Raw genomic sequence first — 22,422 nt, 5'->3', positions numbered from 1 at the left:
CAAAAGGAACGATTTTCTTTTTGACTAAGCAGGCAGGCAGGCAGGGTAATAAGTAAGGTTGAGTCGGGTTGTGGGTTGTGGGTGGATGGGAATGTACGTATACCCGATCTTCAGTACTAACTAGTCTACTCTGGGGAATGTGTTAGAAGGTTGGTGATGGGATCGAGATTCTTGGCTTGGACGCTTGGAATGAGAGAGAGAGAGGTCTGGAGCGGGTGGGTGGGCCGTCTGGAACCTTTCTTCTCTTTGTGAGTGAGTATACGTGGGTATGAAGATTTTTACATAATTGGTGTGACGGGTGAGAATTGGGTTGTTGATAGAGCAATAGAGATGAGGGAGGGGTAGGGGAGGGGCTAAGTTGAGATAGAGAGAGAGAGAGAGAGATAAAGGTGTTTTACCAGGTGGTTGATGGGATGGGGAGGATGGTGTCGGGGTAAGAGGGGAGAGGGAGAGGGCTGTTTGACCAGTCAAGTTCTGGGAGTAGTCGGGTGCATCGCGGGTGTTCCAGTTGCATGCTGTGCTTGAGGATTCATATTTGAGGAATGGGGTTGCTGATTCGATGACACTATACTCCGTACGCAGTAAAACTCTCGCTGCCATGGGTGGACTAATGCTGGTCTTGGTCTGGTTATGGCTCTGAGCTACTAGGTCCGGGGCATGGTTGACTTATAGTTAGGAGATCAACATCTGAGAAGTACTGATTTTACTCCAATGTAAGCGCACTACCACTCACTCAGTGACGGATTCACCCCCACTTAGCACACCCGTGATGGTCTATTATGTTTCGAATATATATAACTTGAAGGTCACTGCGAAGTGAATGACGAGATGCTTCCCGTAGATGTACATTGTTACTGTACGGTTGCAGTAAGCAAGTGTAGAACCTCAAGATCCCGTCATATCCGGTAATACCCGAATCTCAGGGCACCATGCCATGTGACTTGGGTTGGATCTGACCCAAAGTCCAGGCCAGTCCAGTCCAGCCCAACCGTTCTTGTTGGTGAAAGCAGAGAGAAAAGAGTCAGTCAGAATCGAATCGAATCAGTGGAGGGGCAAGCAAACAGGAAGCTGGAGAGAAGAGGCAGCGGAACCGGGGGAGGAAGCCGAATGCCTACAAGCTACCTTAACTTTCTACCCAACCTGTGGTGAGTTAAGTTTAGTCAAGCTAGCTGAGTTAGTTTCACGTACTCCGTACGTACTCGGTATACAGATGATTCTCTTCATCTCTCCACTTCTGATTTCCCAATTAGTCGGCAGGCAGATTGATGGGGCGCCCGCCCGGACGAAGTGCTTCATCCCGAGCCGTTTCGAATCAACCGTGGCCGACAGACAGGAAAAGATGGGAGGAGGCCCAAGCACTCGGAGACAAAGCCATCCAATTGCACACAATCCTATTCTGTTCGTTCGCCTCTCCTAACCCCCCCCCCCTTCCTCTTCCCCCCCGCCATAACTTACTTACATGGAGTCATGGACTGTGTGCACGGTTGTTGACTAATGGTCATTCTGTCCATTGGCTGACTTGGAAATGCTAACTCCAGTGGCTGTGTATGTCGCCTTGAACTCATTGTTGGTCCTTTCGGTCCTTTTGTGAGAAGAGGCGAGAAGGTAAAGACAGGGTCATGTAGGTACACGACCTAGCTGCTTCATACATGACAGTGGTTAGCTGGAGCTCAGGCGCCGTGCTAATTACGGAGTAGCTTGGTGGCTGATCATCTCTCTGCTCTGCTCAATCCATATCATCGGACTTCAATTGCTCAATTCTCTTTCCCATGAATCGGTGGAATCGGATTCGATCGGTCCCCTCGGTCGCATCTGATCATGTACCTACAGTAGTAGGATGGAGGGCAGGGGAGAGGTGGGTAAGGTAAAGCCAGTCAATGAATGAAGTCGGACATGATCAATGCTGGCTTGATGCTTTGCAGTACGGTACCCCGAATGTCCGTGCTGGGAGCACAGAGGGAAGATCTGGCCCACTTTTCCCCAGATTGTCCGGGTATGTACTCGTAATGAGGGTTTTGAATGATTCTCGCTGCTTCTTGCTTTTCCGTCCATTCATTCCCCTCCCCTTGCTGGAGACTCCGGACTCAATCCAGATGCGCCATGGGGGAGAGGGATTTCCCCCGATCCGATCCCCCGACGTCATCCTCCTTCGCCTCGTCGGGGACCGTCAATCTAAAGTTCGTGGTCAGACTGATCAGAGGCAAGTGGCCGGTGGGATCACTGCCCGAGCATCTGGCCCTCTCTCCGCACTTGCTGCGACACAAAGAAAGACCAGTAGCGTGGGGTGGTGTGGCGTCCAGCTGAGCCTGAGCCGTGTCATCCCGGCATGCACGTAATACACCACTACATAAGACCCCGACTGGGGAGACTACCGACTTCAAACAAGAAAACACACTTCCATGCTTCCCGTATCTGGCAGTCATGCTGCTGCTGCTGTTGCTGCTGCTGCTGCTGTACTCATCCTAGATGGTGTGGGGAAACGCCTCATCGACCATACGGCCTGCTTCGACGTGTCCGGTTTTCTGGGGAGCATATACGGTAGACTCGATGTTGCCTGAGACAGATCCCACGACCAGATAGATCTCAACTGGGGATTGAAGCAGATTATCGAAAGTCGGAGGTCCCCTGCTGCAGCAAGGAATTTAACTTTCTGCTTGTGTAAGCTAAGTGGGCTGCAGGCAAGATATCTATACGAGTCCCCATCAGAAGTGCCTGTATCATGCCCGGCCCTTATCCCCGCCTCATGATCAGTGATCTGAATGTGCGCCGCAGGCAATGGAACCCACTTATTGCGCATCCTTCTCCGACAGATCCTGATTTGTCTGAGGGAGTGAGAAAATGTCATCAGGAGACGATGGCCTCGGGGGGAAAAAAGTCCCAGTATTGCTGTTTTGTAGTGGAAAGCGATGGGAGAGACGGGGTGTGTCTGTGTGTCCTGGGAGAGAGACTGGTGAAGGGTCTGTACCACGTTGATCTTCGGTGCATTTCTCTTTTGGTCCAAGCCATATGAGGGTCTTGGAGCCGACCGAGAGCCTCAACGGGGTCAGACCATTTGCCTCCTGTCAGTGCTCAATGGAGAGACTAAGCTTAGGTGTACGGATGCAATCCGTCGATCAGCTTCTAGCACAATTTTGTGCTTGGTGCTCAAGTTTCAGAGGGAGAGTGCAAAAGAAGAAGAGTAAAACAAAAAAAGGAAAAGAAAAGAACCAGAATTTTGACTGCCGAGAAGAGGAAGGCGAGGCAGTAAAACCCCTGACGACGCATCATCATCGCGAGGAATTGCATTTCGGACCGGGGGGGGGGGTTCCTCTGGGAACTCATCCATACACATTCATATACCACACGTACATACACACGCACACACGCATACACGCACACCAGCCATACTCGCACGCACGCACGCACACACAAACCCCGGCCGGTCATCAGCCGGATAGTGAGGTTCCCTGCCCAAATAGGGAGAAGCAACGAGGATCATCCGCGGTGGTGGTCAACAGAACTTGATGCATGGGGACTCTGATTGGCGCACATTGCTTTTTTTCCATTTGTTTTGGGAGCATCCACCGATTTCAAGTTCCGATGTGTGTGCGTATGTAAGTGTGTATGCAAGTAGGGGTAGTGGGACGGACGGAAGGTACAGGTACAGGCACAGGCACACAGGTACTGAGACAGGTCCAGAAACCGAGTACAGTAATAGTGAGGATAAACTGGAGGATAGTGGGGGTGTGAGGGTGAGGATGAGGGTGGTGGGGAGGAGAGAGGGAAGAACTGGAAGGGCAAGAGAAGGAGAGAGAGAACCTAGGTAGTTGTTCATCGGAGTACTGTGTACTGAGTACGAGTATACGCTGTGCTGTACTTATTGATGAGTGTACTGTATTTACTTGCTGTACCGTAGTGTAGTGTAGTTAGGCTAGTCTAGTTCGTGGGCAAAATGATCCTAGTGAAGTTTCTCTGTCGCTTTTCTCCGTTGCGCCATGACCCAATAAGGGTCTGTCTGTACAACAACCGGCTTGGCAGCCCAACTCTTGAAAGGTTAGAAACTCTTCCTCCAGGCCCGGGCTCTCTCTCCCAGGGCTGATTCTTCGATTCGTTTTTCTCTCCCCGCAGCTGGAGTTTCCCTTCCTGGGATTGAATATCTACCGATCTACGGAGTATACTATGAAAGATGGAAATACGCCTTCAGACACATCGCAAGGCAATAAACAATGTACCTCGTTCATCCCAATTTCCAGTGAGCTCGGGGCTCTTGTGATGGATTCGATTCTACCAAAACCGGAATTATCAATCAGAAAGTTTGCCCACTTGGGATCCATCCGAATCTCGGTTCATGCTTGCGGACAATGAATGCTGAAGTCTGACTGGTTGAGCGAGTCAGTGACTCGCTCAGTCAGCTCTAGGCTGTCAATTAATCTGTTAGTTAGTTGGGATGAGACCGTTTGTAACTGCTTGAGTATCTGTGTCAGTGTCAGTGTCAGTGTCAGTGTCAGTGTCAGTGTCAGTGTCTTTGTCTGTTTGAATCAACCCTCAGAATAGCGCAGTGATTAACTTATTCAGCACCTAGTAGGTAGTTATTAACTAGTTAACTAATTACTAGGTAAGTTCTACTCAGTTAGGGTATCATGGCCCCCCGACTTGCCCATTTGGGATTGGCTTCTGTTGAACCTGGTCAGGGTCGGAGTCTGTTATCCTATCCTGTTCTCCATTCTTACAATACGGTTTGTGTCGATTCCTCCATTATTCCCTCATCTCATTCAAATGGACAGCGTCTGTTGGCACCGTGGTGTATCCTTAATAAGCTGGGGGTTGTTAGTTATCGCTTTCTCTTTGATCGACGAGATCTCCAGCCTCGTTTGTTGTGGTTCTATAAGCAGACAGGCAGACTCGCACACTTTCCCACTCTCTTTACTCTTGACACTGACATTGACACTTACACTGACACTTTCCCCTCTTTCCCCCTTCTTCTCACTCTAAGCTTGGGGGAGTTAGTCTAATTGACCATTGACTTACTATTACTTCTCTCTGACCAAGGACTGTCCGCCACTAACACACACTAACTACACGACACTACGGGTACTCCAACTCCCAACTCCCAACTAAACTACACTACACTACACTACACTACACTACTCTAACTTACTCTACACTACACCCACTACGCCCACTACGCACACACCACACACACAGACACAGACACACCCACCCACCTCCATCCACCTCCATCCACCCACTGAACTTGCTCAAGTCTGTGACGCACTAACTTCAATCCAGCTGCTTGTACTTTCTTCCCTTTCCTTGCCTCCCCACCCAGTGTGTTGATTCCATCTTCCGCGCAACCAGTCAATCTCAGCCAAGTCTTGTTGTTCCTCCCCACTTTCCTTCCATCCATTGTCTGTGTCTGTTCGATCTTCCCCTCCTCTTTGAATTCATCTATTCGTTATTTTATTATTATTTTATTATTATTATTATTATTATTATCATTATTTTCATTATTTTCATTATTTTCATTATTCTAAATTCCTATTAGCACTGTCATTCTACCACTACTACTATTACTACCGCTACCACAACTACCACTACTAATAATACCAACTACACCTACTAATCAGCTTAACCACCACCAATACCACCACCAATACCACCCTCCACCCTCCCACACAGTTCTACCTACCCTGCTGCTCTTTTCTTAAAGACCCCTCCTCGCTCGTCACAGATCAACCCCGGCCTGCCGCCCTCCTCCTCCTCCTCCTCCTCCTCCTCCTCTTCTTCTGTTCGCTCGTTCTCCTTGCGTCTCACATCGCCGGCTTGCTTACTCTACACTCTATACTCAATACACTTTTTTCAGTTCGATCTATATATACACTCCAGCACTTGCGTACCATCTCTACGCACCTCCCGCTTAGAGAGGTGGCGGCGTCTGGTGCAATGTTGTCCTTGCAGAAAGCGTCCATTTTCGCCCTCCCTTCTTCCTCCCCGTCTAATGCTGCTTCATCCTCCTCATCCTCCTCGTCCTCTTCTTCCTCTGACAGCAATAATCTTTCTCATGCTTTCTCGTCAGCACATCCGACCGCTGTTCGTCGCGACTCCGCCCGCTCGGTGGTTTTTCACGACATCCCCACCTTTGTCGACTGCCCTTTAGTCGATGACTCCTCACTTTCTCATCGCACCAGTATCAGCACCACGGACGATCTTTCCAATGACTCGCCGATTTCCTGGGATGGGGAGAACCCGTCCGACACTTCGCCTACCGCGCCCACCGCCGAACTGGACTTTAAACTCCACGATGGGTCACACCACCACCACCACCACCACCCGTTTGCTGCGACCGCAATACCCTCCGCGAAGACCTTCCGACTCAACATTTTCGCCACCCACTATGCCGACCCGACCATGACCGATGTAACGCCCAAAATCGAGGAATTGGACGACGTGGACGACCTGCAAAGTATTAAACCTGTGGGGGTGGAGACGACGACAAATGCGATAGCCAATGCGAGCTCGAGTCATTCGGATTCCACGGCTGTTCCCGTGAACGTCCCACGGAAACGTGGACGACCGCGCAAACATCCGCTGCCAGCGCCCGGGGGTCAGGTCAAGATCACCAAAGGGAGATCCAAAACCGGCTGTATTACTTGTCGTCGTCGAAAGAAAAAGTGTGATGAGACCAAACCAGCGTAAGCCTTCTCTCATACAATGTGGAGCCGGTCGCAATGATGAATTCTGACTTCCGCCGCAGTTGTCTTAACTGCCAGAAGAATGCCGTCGTGTGCGAAGGCTACCCTCCGAAAGAGATCTGGAAGAGTGGCAAGCAAAAACTCGAGGATGGTAAGGATCATCGATCTCTTTTGTTCCGACCTTTAAGTTTCTACCCCTTGATTTATCGGACCCATATACGACATCTCAGACTTCCATTCTGACTCCGTTCGCTTGACAGCGGCTCGCACCCATTCCATGGTCTCTCGCAGCCTCCCGTTGCTAATCGATGGTATCGAGACTGAGATCGATCGTCGATTTCTGGACCACTTCGTCTACGGATTTAGTCGGGTTTTGACCTTGATCAACGATGATTCCAATCCTTTTAAGGAGATCCTCTTGCCTATGGCCACCCAGCATCGAGGGTTAATGCACTCCCTCATGTGCTTGTCAGGCTCACATCTCTCGGCCCTCGATCCGGAACCAAAGCTGAAGGAGCGTAAATATTACCATTTCCATCGTGCCATTCGCGATCTCAAGGATAATATCAACGCCTCCTCCGGCGGGTCGGTGGAACCCGAGCTTTTGGTGGAGGATCCCATAATTGCCTCCACTATCGCCCTCAGCTTGAATACAATTTGTGAAGGCGAAACTAACGGCGAGTACCGTCCACATATGGACGCCGCACGGTACCTCTTAACCACACAGCAGCCACGGAATGAGAAATTCCGTCAGTTTATTGTGGAGTTCTTCCAGTATCACGATGTGTCCAACTCAATCACCTCCCTGGACCGCCGCCCCGCTCACTTGCAGGGTGACTTACGCCTTCCCGATTTTGTTCCCCATGCCCAAGCGGGGATGTTCCTGGGTGTCTTTGATGGATTGTTCAACTACATATCCGAAGTAACTCGATTACGAGATCGCATCCGTCAGCGGTTCGACGAGGGTTATGAGCCTGCAGTGGATTATCAGATTTTGGGAGACGCTGTCTCGATAGACTCGGCTATCCGAACCTGGGAGACGTCATATGCCGCCAACACCCCAAATTACTACCTTGCACAGCTTTACCGGCAGTCAACCTGGGTATATCTCTACCGCACCATTCGGCCATCCCGACCGAGCGAAAAGATTGCCCAGGTGGTAGATGATGGCCTGGCATATTTGGATCAGATCCCCCAAGATGCGGGAGCATTATGCATTGTGCTGATGCCCCTGTTTCTGCTGGGTTGCTCGGCATTCTTGCCACGCCAACGCGAGCGAATTAAAAAGGGGTTCGAATCCCTCAAAGCTTACTCCAACCTGCGTAACATTGAGCCTGCCTTCAAGGTCGTGGAGCGGGTCTGGGAAGTCATGGATAACAACTCGGAAGAGAGCTGGGACTGGGAGAAGATCATCAAAGACATGAAGATGGATTTTCTCATCACTTAAGCAAAATTTCGTCGGACCTCCTTGCATTCGTTGGCTGACCTGGTCGAGCACATCAGTCGCTTGCAGATCAGCAACGCATGTGTGTACTTCTTCCCTTTGAACCCTGATTTTTTCATTTCTTTTCACATATTACGATTTCGGCTGGCGAACAGCACAGCTGGTTGGTTGGGACGGAAATGCCCTCAAAATGAACAGCTGCAAGGGCAGGCACAGGATTTGGATCGGCGTCGGGCCAACGGGGGACATATTTAATTTCACATATACCATTCTACCTCTTTGAGATCTTATCTGGTTCATTTGTGGAACTAGAGCAGTGAGACCACGGGTAGATGTACTTTTACCTTCTTGACGGAGTTTCGGGACTTTCTCATTTTCCCATTATTGAATACTGATGAATTGTCATGATACGCCATGTGGTGCTATATGAGCCATGCATAAGGGGGTCTGTGAATTGTACAGTTATGATCTCCTTTTCTTCTTTTGATGATAGTCTTTTTTCCTTTTTTCCTATTTTCTCCCCCTATTTTTTTCTCCATCAGATTAGCATATCTATATCGTCCGAAATATGCATACTGTAAAGCATGCGTAGCGTGCCATTGCATCGGTGGCGCACTCAAGCCCAACTCAGCAATCGCGAAGCTAGGAATACCAGTACTGTACTGTACCTACCTACCTCCGAGCCATCCACGCCCCTTCCCCCCTTTCTTTGCATGATGATGCAATTCATTTAAGCAATCAATCGGCATCTGAGATTAGGTTTGACAGATCTCTTCGATCCTGTCGGCGTACTGCACTGTACTGCACCTGCCGGCCGGGCTGTCTCCTTGACGAGCGTCATCTTACCCCGTCCTCATCTCCTTCGTATGTCTCTCTGCCTTATATCTAAGACCTTTTCCGGGCTGCATATCGATGTCACTGTTCGGTGTATCTATGACTGCATACGGTTCAGGTGCTGAATGTATCCGTTGATCAGCTTCCAACAATCAGCGGTTCCAAATACTTGATATGTAGCCCGGAAATCGTTCACTTTCTTCTCATCAATACCACTTCACTTCTCTTGCCGGTCTTCCGATCCCATATGCGAATCCTCTCTTAGTCATCACATCCAAGCGTCGAGTACCCTGTCTTTGCCTTATTGTTCCAGAATTTGTTTGGCTGAGACAGGATGGAATGATCACTTCTTTCCTTCCCTTTCTCTCTCTCTCTCTCTCTCTCTCTCTCTCTCTCTCTCTCTCCGATACTGAACCTTTCTGTAGGTGTTATATCCTCCAGAAAGTGGGCATCTTATGGTAAACTAGATATCATTCGAGTCCGTCCCCGGAAACGTCCCGTAATCCTCCTCCGTGGCCACAGGCTCGAACTGTTCGTTTATCCGTGGGCCGGTGTATCGTCTAAATCACCCCGAATGGTTAACCATGACATTGTTGATCCGCATGGAGCCAGTCAAGATGGCTCTTCGGGGTAGGATACTTGGGGGGAAACGGAAAGCACTTACCCCCTTGCAGCAGCCCACCACCAAACCAGGGCAAATGCCGCGATGAATATCCCAACAAATATCCCGTAGTTCCTGGTTTACACGATGGATCGTATGAGCTTTTGGATGTAGTTGACTGGCTTTTTGTGGGGCTTTCTTGATGGAAAGGGGGGGTTTTTTGGGAGGTGTGCTTACATATTCGCGACTGTCACCGGTACATGGGGTGGGAAGAATAGCACCGTACTGATGAACGTCACCCAGACGATCGAGATCCAGTTGATGTAGGGGCCCCATTGGCCGAGAGTGAAGGGCCCCTGCACGAATTTGACCCGGTGGCGGTAGATCTGGTGGGCGAGGATCACGGAGACATAGGAGAGGTCGAGGGCCGGGGCGGTGATGCTGAAGATGGCGGTGGCGGTTTGCGTCGACCCGATGGCGATGCAGGTCATGCTGATGCTGAAGAGGACAACGAACCAAACGGCGTTGAGAGGGGTCTGTGTTCGGGGATTGATGCGGGAGAGGAACCTTCGGGTGGGGATTGGATTAGTTGGTTTGGGATTGTTGGGTTCAGAGGAAGATATATCGCTCGTGGGGGGCTGGGAGCCAGGGCTGGGAGTAGAGAATAGAGCTTGCGGGGAGTAACGCACGAGGAGAATGGCAGGGCTTCGTCACGGGCAAATGCATAGGCCATTCGCGTATCGGCCAACATGGCGGAGCAGCCGGTGAACAGCTGCACAAGAATCGCAAACCCCCACATGATGGAGCCGCCGACAGGGCCGCCGGCATTCAAGAAGATCTGCGCCGCGGGAAGGCCGGTGGGGGTGTTGAGGATGCCTTCGTAGTCCGTGAGGCAGAAGCAGAGGCATATCGTCAGTAGCCAACCGAGAGCGCCAGAGACGAGCACGGCGGTTTGGATGGCGACCGGCCCGAGGGCGGCCGCATCACGGGTCTCCTCAGACATGCTAGATAAAGTTAGAGGATTTATACGTTCGAAATTCACGGTGGACTCACTGAGTCGTGCCATCGTAGTCTGTTAAAACCCAAGCCACGGAGATGAAGCCCAGCAGGAAGGAGAAGACCTTAGAGCCCCAGCCGGAGCCATCGGTGAAGTGGGTAAACACCCAGACGGCGGGCTGTTTGTTGGGCGTGTACCATAGTAGCGTGAAGCAGATGCAGACAGTGGCGGTGACTAGATCGTTAGGTTTGTCTGTGAGCCAGAGTCATTGAGAACGTACTGTTGATTGGGGCAAACCAGGCGATGATGCGGTGCAATGATCTGGTGGTCATAGAGCAAACCACACCTAGGATGCATAGGAGGGCCACAGCCAAAAGAACGGTATCGGATGCAGATCTAGAGCGCCTCAGTACCAGATACAGCATCGACGATAAAAAAACAAACAGCAAAAAGGAATGAAAGCTTACGGGGAGTAAGAGTATTTCCCATCGACCAATGCCGAGTTCATACTAGCACCAGCGAGCAGCATCTGACTGACGGTGTAGACCACACTAGCAACCCCTGCTGTTTGTCCCAGGAGGTTACACCAACCTTGAATCCAGGAGAAGATGGGCACATATTCCTCTGGCACGACATGCTTGGTGACGAAGTACATGCCTCCAGCTGTGGGGTATGCTGACACAAGCTCCGCTACCGAGCTGCCGATGCATAGAGCCATACAGGAGCCCACAAACCAGCACCATACTACTGTGGCCGGACCCCCTGCGGCCAAGGGAGCACCGAAGGTCGCGGGCACCGAACCGAGGATTCCCAAGATGGAGATAGCGTAGGAGATAGTCGACCACTTCGAGAACTCGCGTTGTAATTCCTAGCTCAATTAGAGGATTTGCCTTGTGGCGGAGATATAAAGAAGTCACCTGTCGATAACCAATGCGAGCCAGCAGTAGCTCGTCGTTGTCTTGAACGCCGGTCATGGTGTCACGCTCTTGTCATATATACTATAGTGCTTCACTGGCCGTTTATGGAGAAGGAATGGATAGGTCGTATGAGACACTTCCAGCCATTGATCGTTCTAAAATTGACGTCCTGATGTTAGATTTTCAGTCATCATATTTTCGTTGAGTTGACACTCACTGAATCCCCGGCTGAGCGCCAAAAAGACGGTGAACGGACCCCGCAAGGACTAGGGTCAATATAGACAAGATACAACGAGGGAGAAGTCAATTGTCTGCTAATTTGACGTTGTGTGAGTATGCGGCAAAGGCAGCGCCGATAGAAAAATCTAGTCAAGCAACAGAGTGTTGAGGATTCAAGAGATGAAGAGGCTGGAGGGGTGGCGGTCGTCTGTCCTTCCATTGCATGCATCATGCAGCTTGTCGGGAAGGCTTGATAAGAACAGCAAGTGAGGGAAGAGCATAGCAATGGATTCCAACAGCTACACTTATCACAGAGTGCATAGCAATTACTAATCAGGCACTCAAACAATACGATCGTACTATCATAATTTGAAGAATAATTGTGCTGCAACATCGGACGGTACTTGCTATACTTCTTTCTTTACAAGTGGGGATATAGATCGAGCCCCTGGCCGAAACGAGTAAGGCGGACAGGGTCCGGAACAAAGATGGGCCGGGGCAGTTGTTTGTATTAGGTGGTCAATTGCGATGCCGCGGCGTCGGCCTTCGAGGTCTGTCTCCTTGTCCCTTTTTCGCTACTCGCCTTCGATCTCATACTGACTTTGTCGATCGTCGTGGAGTAGCAGGTGGTGATCCGCCTCTGGTTAAAGAAAGAAAAAAAAGATCTCCCCTACCCGTTGATGATCGATCCCACCTCGTCCTCACCCCGCCCCGGTTGTTCGTCTTCCCCCGCGTTATGAAGCACCATGGCCGACCCGAGCATGTATAACTCTTTCGGCCAAGGGCCAGTGCCTGGTGAGGCCTCGACCGATCCCAACCGTACAGCTCATCAGGTTCCTCCACAAGGCTATCCTGCCGCTGGTGTTCCTCCCGGTCCTTCCCCTCCTCAGCCCGGTGCTATGTACGGAGCCCCTCAACAACAACAATGGTCCGGATATGGGGCCCCTCCGCCAGCCCAGCAGCCTCTGCAACCGCCCCACGGTCAATTCGCCTATCAAGCCGATCCGATGGCTGCCGGAGGTGTGTCTCCAGATCCCGCGATGGCTGGTTTGGCATCTCAGATGAGTGGGTTGGGCATAATTGGAAGTGAGAGCGGGGCTCGGACGTCGAAGAAGAAGCATCGTCACGCACACCACGAGATTGCAGGAGCGTCGACCTCGGCTTCGCAGTCACTCGGCGCAGTCCCTCAAGCCGGTATACCGCCACCGTCGCAATTCCTGAACACCGGGCTGAATCAGGCCGCACGTCCTATTTCCCCTGCGGCCGGGATCCCTGCTCCAGTGAACCCGGCGCTCGGAGGAGCCGATGTAGGCTCCGTTCCCACACAGGGCAAGATTGATCCAGAGCAGATCCCCAGTATTCCTCGGTCTCGCGACCTTCCGGCTCAGTACTACTTCAACCATGTGTACCCGACGATGGAACGGCACCTTCCTCCACCGGCAGCGGTTCCTTTCGTGGCGCACGACCAGGGCAACTCCTCCCCGAAATATGCCCGTCTTACATTGAATAATATCCCTTCGACATCGGATTTCCTTTCTGCTACCGCACTCCCCTTGGGCATGATCCTGCAACCTCTAGCCCGTCTCGACCCCGGCGAGCAACCCATTCCCGTGTTAGATTTTGGCGACGCCGGACCGCCGCGATGCCGCCGGTGCAGAACATATATCAATCCGTTCATGTCATTCAGATCTGGAGGCAACAAGTTCGTCTGTAATATGTGCACATTCCCCAACGACGTAACGGCGGACTACTTCGCGCCTATTGATCCCTCCGGGTCCCGTGTCGATCGCATGCAGCGTCCGGAGTTGATGATGGGAACTGTCGAGTTCCTGGTTCCCAGAGACTACTGGAACAAGGAACCTGTTGGTCTCCAGTGGCTCTTCTTGATTGACGTCAGCTTGGAATCGGTCAATCGGGGTTTCTTGAAGGGCGTATGCAAGGGTATCATGGAAGCTTTGTACAGCGAGGAGCCTTCGGAGAATGTGGACGATGAGTCTGCGGCGCGGAGAATCCCCGAGGGTGCTAAGATTGGAATTGTCACTTACGACAAGGAAGTTCACTTCTACAATCTCAGTGTATGTGTGCAGCTCCCACGGCTGGGATCGAACAATATGCTCACGAATCCATAGGCACAGCTTGACCAAGCTCAAATGATGGTGATGACGGATCTCGAAGAGCCCTTTGTCCCTCTCAGCGAGGGACTGTTTGTTGACCCTCACGAATCCAAGTATGCTCCCCGGTGGTCGCGACTCTGGTGAATATCACTGACATGAGACACAGGAATGTCATTACCTCTCTGTTACAACGAATCCCCACAATCTTCTCCCGTGTCAAAAACCCACAGCCCGCGTTGCTTCCTGCTTTGAATGCCGCTCTCTCTGCATTGAGACCTACTGGTGGTAAAATCATCGGCACAATTGCCAGCCTACCTGCATGGGGCCCTGGTGCTCTTTCACTGCGGGATGATCCCAAGGTCCACGGAACCGACGGGGAAAGAAAGCTGTTCACGACGGAACACACGGGCTGGAGAGAAACGGCCGGCCACCTGGCAGAGGCTGGCATCGGCGTCGATATGTTCATCGCAGCGCCGAGCGGCACATATATGGATGTAGCGACGATCGGTAAGCTCTGATTGCCACCTTCCCCACAATCAGCTGCTAATGTTTCAAAGGTCATGTTCCCGAGGTGACGGGTGGAGAAACGTTCTTCTACCCTAACTTCCATGCGCCCCGCGATATCCGCAAGCTGTCTCAAGAATTGGCCCATGCGGTCACGCGTGAGACGGGCTATCAGGCTCTGATGAAGGTCCGGTGCTCCAACGGCCTTCAGGTGTCTGGATACCATGGCAACTTCGTGCAACACACGTTTGGTGCCGACCTCGAGATTGGAGCCATCGACGCCGACAAGGCAATTGGGGTAACCTTCAGCTACGATGGAAAGCTCAATCCCAAGCTAGACGCTCATTTCCAGGCTGCTCTGCTATACACCTCGGCTAATGGTCAGCGGCGAGTGCGGTGTATCAACACTGTGGCGGCAGTCAACGAGGGCGGTCTGGAAACCATGAAATTTGTGGATCAAGATGCAGTAGTCAGCATGATTGCCAAAGAGGGTAAGACATTCTTCTCTATTTGGGTGATGATGGTCACTAATAGAATTCAGCGGCCTCGAAAACGGTGGACAAGTCCCTCAAAGATATCCGGGCCAGCGTTACGGAGAAGAGTGTGGACATCTTCAGTGGTTATCGGAAGATCTTCTCCGGCTCGCATCCTCCGGGTCAGCTGGTACTGCCGGAGAATTTGAAGGAGTTCTCAATGTACATGCTGAGTCTCCTCAAGTCACGCGCCCTGAAAGGTAGAACCGCGTTTGCCGTGCTGAAAAAGAGAGACAAACACTAATTATCGAGTAGGGGGCCAGGAAGCGTCTGATCGGCGGATTCACGACATGCGGATGCTCCGCTCCATCGGCTGCACGGAACTGTCTTTGTACCTGTATCCCCGCATCGTCCCCATCCACAACATGCAGCCGACGGATGGGTTCCCCAACGAACAGGGTCAACTACAGGTGCCCCCCTCACTGCGGGCCAGCTTCTCGAAAATAGAGGAGGGCGGGGCGTACCTGGTGGACAATGGCCAGCAGTGTTTGCTGTGGCTACATTCGCAGGTGTCACCCAATCTGCTGGAAGATCTGTTCGGTGAGGGCCAGAACTCGCTGCAAGGGCTGAGTCCCCAAACGTCGACCATTCCCGTGCTGGAAACACACCTGAATGCGCAAGTGCGCAACCTGCTCCAGTACTTGTCGACCATCCGGGGCTCCAAGGCGGTGACCATCCAGTTGGCCCGCCAAGGGCTCGACGGCGCGGAATACGAGTTTGCTCGTATGCTGGTGGAAGACCGCAACAACGAGGCCCAGAGCTACGTAGACTGGCTGGTGCACGTCCACCGGCAAATCAATCTGGAGCTGGCGGGGCAACGCAAACGCGACGATGCTGTGGGAGAGGGGGGGATCACAAGTTTGGCGGGCTTACGAGCACCTTATTGGTGAAGACCCCGGAATTGATATCTAACCATTGAAACTACTATCCATGTCCGAACGGTGATGAGGAGAAAGGACGGACTTCTAGGGAGGGGTAAACGAGGATGAAGGAAGAAAGGGAGTGGGAGGGGGTTGGACGCGATGGCGAAATTTCATTTACACATGCAGCAGTGATCATTCCAGTTATACCACGGTTAAGCGTTTGAACCACTTGAACCCATACAGAGAAGCCCGTGAGAAGGTTTCTACTTTGTTGTTTGGGTTTTTTGACTTTTTTTTTTTTTTTTTTCTTTCTTTCTTCTTAGAAAATCCCTCAGGAACAGGCAGGTAAAGCGTAGCAATGACGGATGATGTAGCCTCTTATGATTGGGTTGGATTCGAAACCCTGTCAGGCAAGGCAGACGACAGGGTAGGAGGTGAGAAGCGAAGGGAGAAAACAAACGAGCTCTGGAAAGAGCGGGGAGTCTAGAACCCGGGCCGGGAAGAATGGAAGAAGGGGAAAAGGAAGTGCGAATTAACTTAGGGCGGCGGCGGAGACTAATGGGAATTAGTCTAGTGGACGGTGAGAAAAGTGAGTGAGTGAGTGAAGAATTTTTGCACTTGCATGAAAAAAAAAAAAGCCTAGGATCCACTTTTAAGGGGGGCCTTGGGAACTTGGCATCGACAATGGGGAACCTCTGGGAACCTCATTCATTCGAAGAAGGAAGAAGTAGAAGAAGAAGAAGAAGAACAAAAAGAGACAGCCGACAAAGATGAAGTTCGGGGAGACCCAAATTGTTTTCCCTGTCAGCCGAAAGGCAAGGACTTTTGCAGACAGAGCCATGGTAAAGATCTCCTTCTTCACCCATTCTTTGAGTCCCGAAGGCAAAGAGAGAAAGGAAGGAAGAAACCCGAGTTTTTGGTTCGGAGCTTCAGACCGGAGGAGGGGGAGTTTGCTGTCTGTCGGCTGCGGTTATATTGCCACGCGATGCCTGGCGGGGTGCGACCCTTATTGCCACCGGACCAAGACACGGTAAAGATTATTCCCATTGCAATGAGGCTGGTTCGGCACACACAGCTTTAGTGCTGACCACGGCTATGGGAATCAACCCCACACCACGCTGAGGAAAAAGAATGCCGCAAAGAGAAAGTATGCAGTGAAAATGCGTGTGAATGACGCCTATTTTTGGGGTTCAATCACAATCACAAGCACAATCACTACCCCGTACGAAGTACGATATACTCACATGGGAGGGAATCAAATTCCTATCAGCTAGTGATTGTATACGATACAGTCAATACAATGTAGGTAGCAAGCAGCCGATGACGAGTCACACTTCGTATGGATAATTGATACTATTGAATATTGCTGAAGGATTGTCCTACATACGGAGTATCTACCAATGTATATGCACGGTGTATTCCATGCTCGGCTCACACACCGCAACGGGCAGGTTTACAGGCTGCAGCACCTGTCAGCTTTTCATTCTCAATGGCTACAGTACCTACTACAGTACCTACCTACAAGTAACTTCTACTCAGTACTCAGTACTGTGTGCATGATCAATACTTTTGACGGTCTTCAAGCCCCACTATATCTCGTGGCGCTCAGGAACTCTCGCTCTCTCCACTTCCACCACTCTCCAAGAAGCCTCAGGGATCCAATCCACGTCACACCTTTTTCTGGTTCGCTTTTCCCTCTTTGCCTCTTTTTTTCATTCGGGGTTTATTCCATTTTGGCCTTTTTTTTCTTCTCTTTTCCGCTCAAACAAAGTTTTACCCCTGCGCCATCGCGGGTCATCGTTCGGTTGGTACACCGTAATCGCCAGGCACTCAGCCCGATGACAAGGCCGATGCGTGGGTGACTTGCCCCCCCCCAATTTGTCTATATAATGGCCTTCATTCGCACGTCTCAGATCGACTCTTTCTTTTCTGCATCCATCGACACTCTCTTGTTCGTACGGTTTGGTTTTAGATCTTTTGATCTGTCACTCTCTTAGATCTGCAGCGCAGATTCGTCCTTCTTTACTACATCAGTCCACTCTCTTATCCTTCTTAAAGGATTCCAAAACCCACATCTTCCGTCGTCGTTCAGACATCATATCCCAATCAGCACGCTCGTCTCTCTCTTCCATCTACAAGATGTTCTTCAAGACTGCTCTCGTTGCCTCCGTGGCTGGTCTCGCTGCGGCCCTCCCTCACACCCGTCGCCAAAACAACGCTGGTGGTGGTGTCACCATTGTCAACAACATTGGATCCGACGTCTACGCGTGGTCTGTTTCTGATAGAGTCAGTAACATGGAGACCCTTTCTGCGGGCGGCGGATCCTACACCAGCAGCTGGCAAACCAACGACAACGGCGGTGGCATTTCCATCAAGCTCTCCACCTCCCAGTCCCAGGCCGACGTCCTGCAGTTCGAGTACACCCAGTCCGGCGACACTATCTTCTGGGACATGTCCTCCATCAACCTGAGCCCCGACTCCGACTTCGTCAGATACGGCTTCAGCGTCGTTCCCTCCTCGGGTGGCGGCAACTGCCCCACCGTGACCTGCTCTGCTGGCAACACCAACTGCCAAGAGGCCTACCAGCAGCCCGATGACAACCACGCTACCCACGGCTGCCCCATTGACACCAGCTTCACCCTGACCCTGGGTTCCGGCTCTTCGTAAGGTGTCAAAGAGGACCCCAAAGCCAGCCTGCCAACTTGCTTCGACGACGACTGCAGCCCGAGGGGCTTTGCTTTGCTTCTTTCTTCTCCTCTCTCTATTTTTTTTTACTTTCTTTGACTTCTTCTACATGCTCAACCATGTAGTCATCGTCCCCCACTTTGACTTCTATGCCTACCGGAAACCAGCGAGTGGAGTTGGAGTCGGCTAGATCGACTTCCAACGACGCTTCTGTGCTTCTCGACGAGGTTTTTTTCTTCTTTTTTTTTTGACTTCCTTTCCCTTGATTCCCACCCCCCAGTTTGTTATGAGAGAACCAAAGGAAATCAGCCTGCTGTTGCCACGCTCATGTCTTTATGATGTACGCAGTGATTTGACATCACACGAATGACGGATAGACCCCGAATAGACAAAAAGAATGACTACTGCTTTCGTTAACCAAGCCATTTGACAGTAACTGAATGACTTTTCAAACAGTAATCCTAATCCGACTGGGTACTAGCAATTGAGAATGCCTTCCTTGATCTACTAATATTTCCTAGCTGGCTGGTCACCTCTGGCACCCTCAGTATCCCCCTTGACTCTTGAAACCAGTGCAAGACTCAATTGTTGACATGGAAGGAAGAAACAAGACAAAAAACAAATCCGCAGATCCAAAACCAACAAACCAATCCAATCCCTCATAAAACCCTCCCACTCCTCTCCCTTTGTATGGTCCTTTGACCCCTTGTCCTGGTCCTTGTCCCTGTCCTTTTATTTCCTTTATGATATGTGGCTGGACCACAAAACTGACACGTAACAACAGGACACAGGATATACCCCTCTGTGCCTCAAATTGCCAAAGCCACATCGACATTCAAACCAATGAATTGGTGGGGGGGGCAGCAACAAGTTTCGGACAAGTCACACGGCACATATTCCGGTACACGCTTCCTCCATGCTGAGTGCTAGTGCTAAGTGCCAATCAATACATCGACTGCTAGCATCTCCGAGATGCTGCAGGTACTATGCAGGTACTGGTCACACAGCAGCCAGACTTTCCAGCCTAACGACTTGTGACAACATGCTCTCCCGGCCGGAGTTAATTAAGGTTGCGGTGTGGTGTGGTGTGTTGTTGTTGATGACAGCCACTAAGGGGGATTGATACTTCGGGATACGGAACATCATCACACATCAAAAGGAAACCTGACTTCTACCCTGTCGAGGCAGAGGAAGACCCCGCCGGGGAGGGGGGGGGAGGGTTCATTACCCCCGGGCCCATCCTATTCCTTCCTTTTTTTCTTCGTTGGAGTCCATGGAGCACACTGGCAAGGAAGGAAGGAAGGAAGGAACTCAATTACTCATATGAGTACTGTAATTCCATTGATGACGCCATATCCCTCATTCTACAAAAACCCAATGGGGCTAACCCGGCGGCAGTGGGCGGATGAAAGGGACAGTCAGAAGGGAAAAAGGAAGGAGGGGCGAAAAATACCCTCTCGAAAAAAAAAAAAAATCCAATGGACTGTGCGGCGCCGCGCCTGGACCCTCGACCAAAAAGCCAAGTCCCGTCAAGAGAGTCGAATTCGATCCAGAAGAAGTGGGGCTGGGCCCCCCTCCATCGCTCCATCTGGTCCATCGACCAATTCACCCACTCCCGCCCGCCTCATTATTGTTCCAACCTGGGCTTTGGGCCTTTGATGGCCGTGGACGGAAAGAGGACTCAAGGAGGTCCACTTTTGCCTAACTATCTGGTTTGGGGATTAGATAAGCATGGCTTTTTGTTGTTCTATCTTGTTGTTCTTGGTTTGTTTGGGGGGAGTGTGATGCGGGGAGACGATGATACTCTAATTTGGGGGTTCAACTTGCTTTGTTCGCGTGATGATAGTGGTCCTGTGGTTGTGTTGTGTTATGTTGTCGGAGGAAGAGGAGAGAAAGAGACAGACAGACAGGCCAGTGAGTCTTTACCAGCGTAGTGGATCTCACAGCCGCCCACACGATGGCCACGCATTATTGCTGGCCCAGATTCATTGATCAATGGCCATCCACGAATCGGGGCTTAACTCTATTGCAAGGTCCATTGTCATTCGTGCCCCATAGTTGGCCTGGGGATTAGTCAGGCACTGGGTGCATTGTCACTGGTCGCCGGTCACTGGTCCAAGGCGGTTGATTTCTTGACGTAGCCACCACCGCAACTTATCACGGTAATCTTAATCAAGCTGATGACTTGATAGTTGTTCATCGAGGACTTGTAACTCAATCAAGTTTTGCTGGCAAAAACTGGGCAGATTCAGGTAACTCAGCATGCTCGAGTGTACAGTGTATACAGGCTTACAGTGTAGAAGTGTGGATTTTCCAACCCCTCCTCCCCAATCCCGGCAATTCACCGTGAACATCACAATCCCGCCATCTTCCGAGAAACGAATCACAGGGTTCAGTCGGTGAACCCTGACACTGTCAGGTTGGCATGCTTTCCAAGGTTCGGGATATGGCTAAATTCTAGGGCCTCGCTCGTGAGCGAGAGCAGGAGAACCGTGGTGTGGCAACTTCTGATGAATCCTCGGCTGAATCTGCTTATGTACACAGTAGACGCATGGCGACTGGCCACCACCATCGGAAGTCGTAGTGGAGCAAATTACCTGACTGGTTTGTCAGTCAAGTGCTGGAACTCATGGGGAAATATTCAGGCGTGATTCCCAAGAATGCCATTAGTGGGAATATGAAATTAGTATGAAGTTGGTGGTGCATATTACTAACCGGCCTATACACTGCGGCCTCACACGAGCACTCAGGACGCCAGTACATCCGGGCTCTTCTCGGAAACCCTGCCCACCCCACTGGATTGGGAACCGGAATAGAAGGCCTTGCGCTGTACTCCCTACCCCATACTCCAGACTGAATTCTGTCCAATTCAATCGGATCAATGGTCTGGTCGGCAGGGAGTAGATCTGTACAGTCCCTCATCTCTGTTCAACGGCGGAAGACAATGCATATACCCGCGCGCATGATTGTGCACTGTAGGTAGTTAGGTGGCTCCTGTCATATCATCATGTGAAACTGCCGCGGTTTCAAGTTCCCCGACTTCAGTCTTCAGTCTCCAGTCTCCAGTTCCCGTTGGAAATTAAGCTTTTCATAGTTGCTGTCATTAATGGACCAAGTGCGGAGTGGTGGTGTACATGTGATGTGTTTGATAATGGGGCTTTTGTGGAGGGATGATATACAATTCAGTGAATGAACTATGTCGGCGGTGCTGGGGACCGGCCGGTGGACACCCAAGAGTATAACTTAGGGTGATGGATGGGTTTTGCGAATCCGGCCGTGACGCCCTTGCTTATTTGGTTTCCCGTGGGTTTCTAAGGACTAAGTAACCATGTAGTGGTAGCTAAGGTACTCCATAGTTTGCTTCAAATTCCGTTGTCGGAGCTTGTTTCCCAGAAGGAGGATGGAACAACCTTCTAGCATCTGTATACCAGAATTGAGAATCAAATCTTATACGGCAGTTACCTATCCCCAGTCATCCAATATATTATTCAGCCATCCAATTATCCAACTCTCCAACCCCAACCCCTATTCAACTGATATTGCAGGTATACTATGCAGTAACTAACCCCCAAGACACCGAACAACCCTCCAAATCGATACCGAACACACCCACCCTCGCCGATGAAACAACCGCCTGAAACACTAACCCAGCCACACAAAGAAACCAACCACCAAAGAACTGCCTCAGCCACTCCTCACCTCACCGCATTTGACAGTCAATCACCTACTCCCATCTAGCAACCCAAGCCAGCCAGCCACCTTTCTTCCCCGAGAACAGTTGTAACCAGTAGTCGGTCACACAGGTAGTACTAACTTAGAGCATCGAATACTCAAAATCCCAACCAAAGATCGACACCTCACCCCGAGACAATAGCCTCTCCGTATCCATTTATAGAGACAAGAAGGGAGAGCTGTGCACTTGGCTTGCTTTGTATTCATAGAAAGGGGAAAGGGGGGAAACCCCGAGAGGGGCGGTGTAAATGGCGGCACCTGGAAATAGATCCTACCAAGTGACTACTGTCTGTACATGTCGGGTTATT

At 51.0% G+C, this 22,422-nt stretch overlaps 9 protein-coding genes across 9 annotated transcripts; 7 read left to right on the top strand and 2 right to left on the bottom strand.

Moving 5' to 3' along the window:
- Window positions 1-27: 27 nt before the first annotated feature.
- Window positions 28-905, bottom strand: BO66DRAFT_163911 (uncharacterized protein). Its single transcript, XM_025642247.1, has one exon. The coding sequence runs from the start codon at window positions 598-600 to the stop codon at window positions 121-123; it is 480 nt and encodes a 159-aa protein (XP_025500736.1). The 5' UTR covers window positions 601-905; the 3' UTR covers window positions 28-120.
- Window positions 906-2,599: 1,694 nt separating this feature from the next.
- On the top strand, window positions 2,600-3,717 carry BO66DRAFT_394186 (uncharacterized protein). The gene is made up of 2 exons (XM_025647940.1): window positions 2,600-2,714; window positions 2,773-3,717. Exon 2 carries the CDS (start codon window positions 3,073-3,075, stop codon window positions 3,502-3,504), a length of 432 nt encoding a protein of 143 aa, XP_025500735.1. The 5' UTR covers window positions 2,600-2,714; window positions 2,773-3,072; the 3' UTR covers window positions 3,505-3,717.
- Window positions 3,718-4,482: 765 nt separating this feature from the next.
- BO66DRAFT_163844 (uncharacterized protein) lies at window positions 4,483-5,076 on the top strand. The gene has a single exon (XM_025642245.1). It carries the CDS (start codon window positions 4,620-4,622, stop codon window positions 4,989-4,991), a length of 372 nt encoding a protein of 123 aa, XP_025500734.1. The 5' UTR covers window positions 4,483-4,619; the 3' UTR covers window positions 4,992-5,076.
- Window positions 5,077-5,654: 578 nt separating this feature from the next.
- BO66DRAFT_163854 (Zn(II)2Cys6 transcription factor) lies at window positions 5,655-8,183 on the top strand. The gene is made up of 3 exons (XM_025642246.1): window positions 5,655-6,671; window positions 6,734-6,822; window positions 6,932-8,183. The coding sequence occupies exons 1-3, from the start codon at window positions 5,923-5,925 to the stop codon at window positions 8,116-8,118; spliced, it is 2,025 nt and encodes a 674-aa protein (XP_025500733.1). The 5' UTR covers window positions 5,655-5,922; the 3' UTR covers window positions 8,119-8,183.
- Window positions 8,184-9,346: 1,163 nt separating this feature from the next.
- BO66DRAFT_430932 (amino acid permease) lies at window positions 9,347-11,521 on the bottom strand (the record flags this gene model as incomplete). Its single annotated transcript, XM_025650554.1, has 8 exons — window positions 9,347-9,509; window positions 9,614-9,685; window positions 9,788-10,117; window positions 10,240-10,554; window positions 10,604-10,781; window positions 10,828-10,943; window positions 11,015-11,415; window positions 11,465-11,521. 8 exons carry the CDS (start codon window positions 11,519-11,521, stop codon window positions 9,413-9,415), a joined length of 1,566 nt encoding a protein of 521 aa, XP_025500732.1. The 3' UTR covers window positions 9,347-9,412.
- Window positions 11,522-12,242: 721 nt separating this feature from the next.
- On the top strand, window positions 12,243-15,724 carry BO66DRAFT_380291 (Sec23/Sec24 family protein; the record flags this gene model as incomplete). Its single annotated transcript, XM_025645898.1, has 6 exons — window positions 12,243-13,758; window positions 13,813-13,910; window positions 13,964-14,304; window positions 14,355-14,792; window positions 14,843-15,034; window positions 15,087-15,724. Exons 1-6 carry the CDS (start codon window positions 12,430-12,432, stop codon window positions 15,722-15,724), a joined length of 3,036 nt encoding a protein of 1,011 aa, XP_025500731.1. The 5' UTR covers window positions 12,243-12,429.
- Window positions 15,725-17,221: 1,497 nt separating this feature from the next.
- Window positions 17,222-17,671, top strand: BO66DRAFT_163808 (uncharacterized protein). Its single transcript, XM_025642244.1, has one exon. The coding sequence runs from the start codon at window positions 17,254-17,256 to the stop codon at window positions 17,557-17,559; it is 306 nt and encodes a 101-aa protein (XP_025500730.1). The 5' UTR covers window positions 17,222-17,253; the 3' UTR covers window positions 17,560-17,671.
- On the top strand, window positions 17,437-18,804 carry BO66DRAFT_394182 (putative extracellular thaumatin domain protein). Its single transcript, XM_025647939.1, has one exon. It carries the CDS (start codon window positions 17,837-17,839, stop codon window positions 18,362-18,364), a length of 528 nt encoding a protein of 175 aa, XP_025500729.1. The 5' UTR covers window positions 17,437-17,836; the 3' UTR covers window positions 18,365-18,804.
- A 734-nt stretch (window positions 18,805-19,538) lies between these two features.
- On the top strand, window positions 19,539-20,377 carry BO66DRAFT_163805 (uncharacterized protein). Its single transcript, XM_025642243.1, has one exon. It carries the CDS (start codon window positions 19,861-19,863, stop codon window positions 20,314-20,316), a length of 456 nt encoding a protein of 151 aa, XP_025500728.1. The 5' UTR covers window positions 19,539-19,860; the 3' UTR covers window positions 20,317-20,377.
- Window positions 20,378-22,422: the final 2,045 nt, after the last annotated feature.

The sequence above is a fragment of the Aspergillus aculeatinus genome, assembly GCF_003184765.1.
Source record: "Aspergillus aculeatinus CBS 121060 unplaced genomic scaffold BO66scaffold_46, whole genome shotgun sequence".
NCBI classification, from domain to species: Eukaryota; Fungi; Ascomycota; class Eurotiomycetes; order Eurotiales; family Aspergillaceae; genus Aspergillus; species Aspergillus aculeatinus.
The sequence above is the reverse complement of the archived record's forward strand: the minus strand, read 5'-3'. Positions and strand labels throughout refer to the sequence as shown.